At 37.1% G+C, this 8,268-nt stretch overlaps 1 protein-coding gene across 4 annotated transcripts in view; it reads left to right on the top strand.

The window, feature by feature from the left end:
- The window catches only part of GFPT1 (glutamine--fructose-6-phosphate transaminase 1), a 59,695-nt gene that overhangs the window by 25,962 nt on the left and 25,465 nt on the right, over positions 1-8,268 (top strand). For 3 of the 4 annotated variants that reach the window (XM_024133482.2, XM_024133480.3, XM_007113007.4), the window contains 4 exons: positions 3,581-3,639; positions 4,990-5,124; positions 6,536-6,597; positions 7,868-7,947. In XM_024133482.2, the coding sequence (XP_023989250.1) occupies positions 3,581-3,639; positions 4,990-5,124; positions 6,536-6,597; positions 7,868-7,947 (336 nt within the window). Of the gene's footprint in view, positions 1-3,580; positions 3,640-4,989; positions 5,125-6,535; positions 6,598-7,867; positions 7,948-8,146; positions 8,201-8,268 lie in introns of all 4 variants that reach the window. The other variant, XM_024133481.3, reaches the window with a different exon arrangement.

The raw sequence follows: 8,268 nt of genomic DNA, 5'->3' as shown, positions 1-8,268 counted from the left end.
ACGGGGCGCGAACACGGGTCCCCTGCATTGGCAGGCGGACGCGCAACCACTGCGCCACCTGGGAAGCCCATGTGATGACTTTTTGTCTTACCAACTTTCCAGCAGTAGCTTATGTGATCTCATTGATAACTCCACCTCGTAGTGTCGAGAATTAAGGAGCAGGTGAAGGCTGACAAAGTGTAAGCTCTCTGAACTGATGTTTGAAGTCACAAGTATTTTGAAATTGTTGGAGAAGGATTTACTTTATGCCTAAAGTAACCACCAACAGTAACTAGGGGGCCACATTCCACCACTGAAACTGGAAAGACTGATGTGGCTTAGAAGTACATCAGCAGAGGCACCTCTAGAAGAAACAGCACAGTAGTATTTATTTAGAGATGGATTGTTCCCGTGTTATTTAGTCATGCTAGAGAGCCACCCACGTTTGAATAACGAAGGCGTAGATGTGTCTTCTGCCGCAGTGACAAGCTGTGTGAACGCGGAGCCAGGATGCATCAGGTCATCTTCTTGGGAGAGTGCGGGGAGGGACAACCTGACATTCTACGTGGAGGAAAGTGCCTTAGAGTCTACTGCCTGCTCTCACCCTCCACTTCGCTGGAAGTCTGCACAGCGCACACAGCAGATCTGAGGAGTATGGATAGCTCTAGAAGGAACTTTCCTCTTTGTCAAGATTAGAAAAGGACACAGGGGACAGAGTGAGATTTTCTTACGTGACAGAACTAAAATTTGAAGATGAGGCCTATAGGAAGAGGGCAAACATGTACCTCTTTTCCATGGTTTGTTCCTCTAAATGAGTAGAGTTGAAAGGTCAGTTACTTGAAGTAGAAATGTAGAGTTGTGAGGGAAAGTTTCAGCATAGGCCCATGCTTACGGAGGGGATGGTTTGTCCAAGAATTTTATTTTATTTCATTTTATTTATTTATTTTTTTTTTTGCGGTACGCAGGCCTCTCACTGTTGTGGCCTCTCCCGTTGAGGAGCACAGGCTCCGGACGCGCAGGCTCAGCGGCCATGGCTCACGGGCCCAGCCGCTCCGCGGCATGTGGGATCTTCCCGGACCGGGGCACGAACCCGTGTCCCCTGCATCAGCAGGCGGACTCTCAACCACTGCGCCACCAGGGAAGCCCCAAGAATTATTTTTTTTACTACCATACCCAAGTTCTAAAACCAGATGTTTGATGAGGATTTTGGATCATAATAGGTTTGATGGCAGGGAATATGGAAAGGATACATTGCTAATATTTTATCCAACAAGGCAAACAGCAACTAAATGCTGTAAGAAGACAAGGTCTCAGGCACACATGTACACAACACAATTCAGAAATACCCAGGAGGACTCCTGCAGGCTTAACGGATGGCAGCCTGCTGAAACAAACCGTGTATTAACAAGAACATGTAAAACTCAGGAAAGCATGTGTCCTTTTATTTCCCACCCAGCTGAAAGAAATGAAAGATGAAACCATCACTGAAACAAAACAGTTTTTTTCCAAATAAGTACAGTTATAGTGCTGGGCTAGCAATTAACTCTTTTACCCTGTTAAACACAAGAATAATCTCCATCCCATCCTGCATATTTTCTACAGCCTTGGCAGCTTGAGATACATTTCTGTTATGAGGTTACTTAATAGTAAATGGTCATCTTTTAAAACTTCTGTTAACTCAAGCTAGTAACACCATGTACTTCTATGTTGTACTGCCAAAAAAAAAAAAAAAGACTAAACCAGGTCTTAGAAGTGCTCATTGCACCTAGGCCTTTTCAGTGGGCAGAGCTAGGAAATATATATACCTCTGTGTATGTGCATGTATAAATTTAAAGAGAAAACAACATAATTTTACACTAACACTTTCAATTCAAATCCAGGGCTGTAAGGTTTTTACTTAACCTCATTGATTTATGTATTTCTTTTCAGTCACACTTAAAAACTTAGTTCTTAACACCAGCAACATACTTATTTGATCTATCAGATGGTACATGTACAATGGGATCATAATGTCAACACTACCATAACAGTATGTTGACTGTTTTTTGGGTTTTTTTTGTCCTTAGGGTATATCTCTCTAGGGATGTATAATCAAATTACTATGTTTTGGAGTCACTTGGAATAATCCTTCTGTATGTAATTGTTCTACTAGCTGGGTATAGCATTATGTTAATATATTTTATTTTGAGTTTTAGGAATTGATTTTCTTTAAAAAATAATTTTTTTTAAAACTATTTAAAATATTTGCATAGTTCTGAGGTCATACCTATAAAAAAGGCATACTAAAATAAGTCTAGCTTCTATCTTATTTCCTCTTCCTTATTCCATCTCTTCCTATATATAAACATTTAACAAAATTTTTGAGTCTGTTCTTCCATAATTTTAAACAATAAGTGAATACATACATATGTGTATATATGTATGTATGTGTGTATATATATCCCTTTGAGGTAAGATTTTGTAGTTTAATTCAGTAGCTACCTTTTTAGGTTTTTCATGCTTCACATAATTATTGGATTAGAATGTTAACTACTCAAACTTTTAATACTGACAAGGTTTTTATAAAGGATTTCTGAAAAACTATATGTTATATTTTGAGAATTTGGCTTTAAGTTAAGGCTTTATATCAGCTATTTATGATTCTCTGTGTTCTAGCATTAAAATTTTAAGATTTATTTGTAGTATCATTTTGTGGTATCTTTTCTTTCTTAGAAATCTAGTGAAGTGTTTAACATTTGGTTTGTAGTGAACGTGTTCAGTTCAAGCTCACTTCATGTCAGATCTTTAAGTATATTAAAAAACATTTTGATAATTTGATATAAAATTGAATTTAGTGGTAATTTCTCTCCTGATTTACGTGAACTTTAAATAAGAAATCCACATTAGTTGCCTTTACTTTACATACACTGTCAGTGGCTACAGATAATATTGTCAACTCCTGATTGCACATTCTTACGTTTTTGAAAGTTATTTAATCAAAAAAAAGATGAAAATTATCCCACTGTCATCTGTATTTGATCTTGAAATGCTTCTTTAACTTTAGTTTATCTGACATTCTGGGAATTTTCTGGACCTCAGATAAGTAAATTAAACTATAGAACTGAGTAACTGTCCGTTTTTTCTCAGTTCTTTAAGTTTGGTTTTAAACTCATTTAGTGTAAATTGGATGAAGCCTTTCTCTTTAAACTTAGGAATGTTCTATGCATAAGAATGAGTGAACAAAGAAGTGAGAATAATAGTTATTTAGTTCAACCCTTTCATTTTGCAAATGAGGAAACTGGTCCAGGGAACCTGCTTCTTTTACATGGTGGCACTGGACTGGTAGTTTAGCCACAACTGAAGTTGATGTCTCTAGACTCCAGTTTATTGTATTAACCCACTATACCCACCTCTTAGCACTGTGTGCTTCTACATGTGAACTGTGCTGCTGATCTACCTGAGGGTAATCTGATGATGAAAAGTGGATAATACTTGATTACACCTGAAAGTATAGCATGTAACAAATTTTTTGACTTGAGAAAAATCTCTTAATAGTAATGGCAATTTATAGTGTTTATTAGACCTATAATTTTTTGGTCATCAATACTTTTATCTCTTTTAGAATTTATTGTTATTCACAATGGAATCATCACCAACTACAAAGACTTGAAAAAGTTTTTGGTAAGTAAAGTGACCTAAAAAGACTACCAGTCTTTGAAGAATACTTCTAATGAGAGCATTGAGGTTGTTTGTTGGGATGTGCAGTAAATCCTATCTCGATGTGATCAAATAATTCCTAAGACAGTTACAAGGATATGGTGGTTTATTGGACTTTTTTTTGTTGACAGTAGAACTTTTTTGTTTCTTATATGAAAAGAAAATAATTATTTGGCTTGATTATAAATGACCCAAAAGCTTAAATAAAATTGGAATTTGGGGGGATGTCTTTCCATTGTGAGAGACCGTGTCATTTTTAAAAGATTCTAGAGTGTTAGAAGACTCAAGACAGCTTGAATGAAGGCTCCATGCCCTAAATAGCTGTGTACTATATAGTAATTGTAATGATGATGACTTCATGAGTGACTTCTCAAGGCTGTCCAGTTCAGCATTCTGCAGTGATGGAAACTTTCTACACATGTACTGTCCCAATATGGTAGCCACTGTCCACATGTGGCTGTTGAGGTAGGATGAATGAGGAACTAAATTTGAAATTTTATTTCACTTTAAATTTAAATAGCGACATATAGCTAATGGCCATTGTATTGGACAGTGAAATATCATCATTAAAGAAGGAATCATGGGCTTCCTTGGTGGCACAGTAGTTAAGAATCCACCTGCCAATGCAGGGCACACGGGTTTGAGCCCTGGTCTGGGAAGATCCCACATGCCGCAGAGCAGCTAAGCCCATGCGCCCCAACTACTGAGCCTGCGCTCTAGAGCCTGCGAGCCACAACTACTGAGCCCATGTGCCACAACTACTGAATCCCATGCTCCTAGAGCCCATGCTCCACAACAAGAGAAGCCACCACAAGGAGAAGCCCGTGCTCCGCAACAAGAGAGGCCGCTACAATGAGAAGCCCGTGCACCACAACAAAGGGTAGCCCCCACTCGACCCAACTAAAGAAAGCCCGTGCAGCAACAACGAAGACCCAGCACAGCCAAAAATAAATAAATAAATAAATTTATAAAAAAGAAAAGAAGGAATCATTATATTCATAATGGAATTAGTGGTTTGTGAATGTTATATATTTCATTATATTTTAATTATTTTATAATTATTTAATTCACATATGACATATATAGATTTATATAATTATAAGTATGTTTGGTCACAGAGAATACCTCACTATTTTGGGTTCACCGTAATTAGATGGTGACCTTAATTTTAAACAGTGGGTAATCAGGGTGTGGTGGTCAAAAAAAGACTAGAAGTTGGATAATGAGATTTTTGAGGAAAAATTGTGTAGAAAAGATTTAGATATAATGAATATTTCCTTGAATGGATCAAAATTTTTTCCTTTCTAATTACAGGAAAGCAAAGGCTATGACTTTGAATCTGAAACAGACACAGAGACAATTGCCAAGCTTGTTAAGTACATGTATGACAATCGGGAAAGTCAAGATACAAGTTTTACTACCTTGGTGGAGAGAGTCATCCAACAATTGGTATTAAACCACACTTTTAAAGATAATTATTGCCAACATTAATCACAATAAACACTTAAAAATAACTTTGATAAGTAGGAATTATGCTAATTTCTTAAGTATTTTTTGCTTTTATTTCCCATGTATATAACTATTGACTTGAATAATTTTGAGAGACCGTTGTTTTAATGATTTTACTTCTTTCACTGTAGTTTAGTGTCATGGGAACTAAAAATAATCCAAAAGCTGTTTGTCCAAAAACTATGCATACACACACACAAACCCATACACACCACACACAAACATGTACACAGTACACACAGTTGGGGATTCATCACTTTCTTGCTTCCTGCTCATTCAAGTGTCCTTCTAGTCAATAACTTAGGGAAGGGCAGCTTTGGTGAAATACACACTCTTTATTCTGGGATAATGTCTGCATGTCTCTAAGCCAGTACAGTCAACTCATTTTTCCTTATGGGGACTTTTCCTTGGCCCTGTACCTCTACAGAAGATTATTTCCCAACCCGAGAGAAAAGTGGCATTGTTTTTGATCTCATCCCAGTTGTCCTAATTGAAGATTAAAGATATCAAAGATACACAAAGGTCCAAATACATAGTGACTTCCACCCCTGCCCCCCCGCCCCAATCCCACTCATAACTCTGGCTTTACCATTTAAAAGCCCTTTACTTCTCTATGAAGGTCCAACCCTTACCTCCCATCTCCACCCAAATCTTATGATGTCTGCAGCAAAAGGAGTCAGGAAGGTAGAGAAGATAGAGAACTGTTACTTCTCTTTACTCAAGGCAGAGTAGTGTGCCTTCCCAGCCTTTTCTTGTTTCTACTCATATAACCCAGTTTTTTCTGTTCCTTCCTTCTCCTACCTTATGTTCCTCCTTTATTCATTCTTGATTTCCTTAGGCCCCGTCCCTGAGGAGTTTGGGTTGAGGGGGCAGTATGGTGTGCATGTTAATAATTGTGATTGTGTATATTTATGTCTCCAATATCAAGGACAAAAAGAATGGAAGTTAACAGTGGTATAAAATTACTGGGCCAGAGAATGGGTTTTGGATATGGAGCTTGGGATCTTTTCTGATTCTGCCCTTCCCTTACTAATGCATAGTATGGGAGGTATGATGTACCTATTGAGAAGTATTGGTAGCGTGTACAAAGGTGTCTTTTAAAATGGTCTGTTTAGGAGCTATTATCTACTGAGCCTATTTCAAGAGTGGGCTTGGTTAAAAAGTGGATCTTGGATACATCAAAGCTCAGGAGTAAGTGTCTACCTAAAATTTAGACTCATTTATAAACTAGTGCAAAAGAGTAGCTGTGTGAACAAAACATTTCTGTGCTGAAGCCAGTATATTTTAGGCATTTCACATTTGATAATTGATTATAATATATATTGCTAATGCATTTTTTTTCCCTCTATAGGAAGGTGCTTTTGCACTTGTATTTAAAAGTGTTCATTTTCCTGGCCAAGCAGTAGGCACAAGGTATATATAAATTTAATAATGACTAATAATTATATGTATTTTGAAACTTTAGAATTATAAGCTTATTCCCTGTACACTATGAATGGCCCTTCACCATAATGGCTCTGTCCTTTTTTAGAGATATTTGTGTGAGTCATCCCTTGGTATCCATGGGGGATTGGTTCCAGGAGCTCCTATGAATACCAAAATCCATGGATGTGCAAGTCCCCTATATAAAATGGTGTAGTGTTTGCGTATAACCTAGATACGTACTCCCATACACTTTAATCATCTCTAGATTACTTACATACCCTAATGTAATGTAAATGTTATATACATAGTTGTAAATACAACGCAAATGCTAGTGTGTAAATAGTTGCCAGTGTGTGCCAAATTCAAGTTTTGCTTTTTGGAACTTTCTGGAATTTTTTTTCCCCGAATATTTTCAGTCTGCAGTTGGTTGAATCTGCAGATGTGGAACCCATGCATATGGGAGGTCGACTGTATTTATTTTCATATGCCCTTCTTGTCTGTTGTTTTACCACTATTCCGTGTAACAGAATCCCTTAACAAAGCAAAAACATTTTGGCATTTATAATTGGCCTTTTGTTTGTAGTGGGACACCATTGTTACTTTGTGAATTTGGATGTTGAATATTTTGTAAAATATCCATATTTTTCAGAAGTCTATATTCTAGACAGAGTCCTAGATAATTGTACCATTACTACTTTTGCTGGGATATTCAAGCCTAATCATGAAGTCCTTTTTAGAACAGTGTGGAACCCTAAGAGTTGGTAAGAGAGAGCTGTCTTTAAAATGAAGTCAAGGGGTTTAATGTTCATATATTGTTAACACATCAAAAGAAAGGTTCCGTTTTACATTAAAAAGGAGAAAACTTTCTAGTGCATCATTATAGAACAGGGGTCTGCAAACTTTTTCTGTAACAGGCCAGATGGTATAAATATTTTAGGCTTTCTGGGCCATGTTGCCTCTGTGGCAACCACTTAGTTTTGCTGTCGTAGTGTGAAAGCAGTTGTAGAAAATGTGTAGAAGAAAGGGCATGGCTGTGTTCCAGTAAAAATAGACAAACCTGGCCTGTGGGTCATAGTTGGCTGACCTCTGAATATTTTTTAAAAACTCTGTTTATGTCGTTCTTTTGTTATATCTGAAGTCGAACTTGGAGGGAGCGTTTAAACATTATTTGCAGAGCGTTCCCTCATCATTTAAAGTTTGTATCATTAGTGCATTACTTATAAAAATGGTTTAATTCTGTTTAATTTTGTACTAACAGACGAGGTAGCCCTTTGTTGATTGGTGTACGAAGTGAACATAAACTATCTACTGATCACATTCCAATCCTCTACAGAACAGGTAAAAACTATTCCTACATCATGCCATGGGAAAAATGTATAAATTGAGTGCAGTAGTTACAAAGAATTGTTTTCCTAAAATTGATTAAATGCCCCTTTGGTCAGATCCACTCATATATATAGTTCTGTCTAGACATGAAAAGAATTTGTTTTTGTGATTTCTCTGACGAGTAGAATTTTTTTCTGTTGTATATCCTTAGCTAGGACTCAGATTGGATCAAAATTCACATGGTGGGGATCACAGGGAGAAAGAGGTGGGAAATGCACTCTGCATGGATGGGGAGGAATCTTATCCTCTTTTGTTCATTCTTTACTAATTCTT

Source organism: Physeter macrocephalus, chromosome 12, assembly GCF_002837175.3.
Source record: "Physeter macrocephalus isolate SW-GA chromosome 12, ASM283717v5, whole genome shotgun sequence".
NCBI lineage: Eukaryota > Metazoa > Chordata > Mammalia > Artiodactyla > Physeteridae > Physeter > Physeter macrocephalus.
The sequence above is the reverse complement of the archived record's forward strand: the minus strand, read 5'-3'. Positions and strand labels throughout refer to the sequence as shown.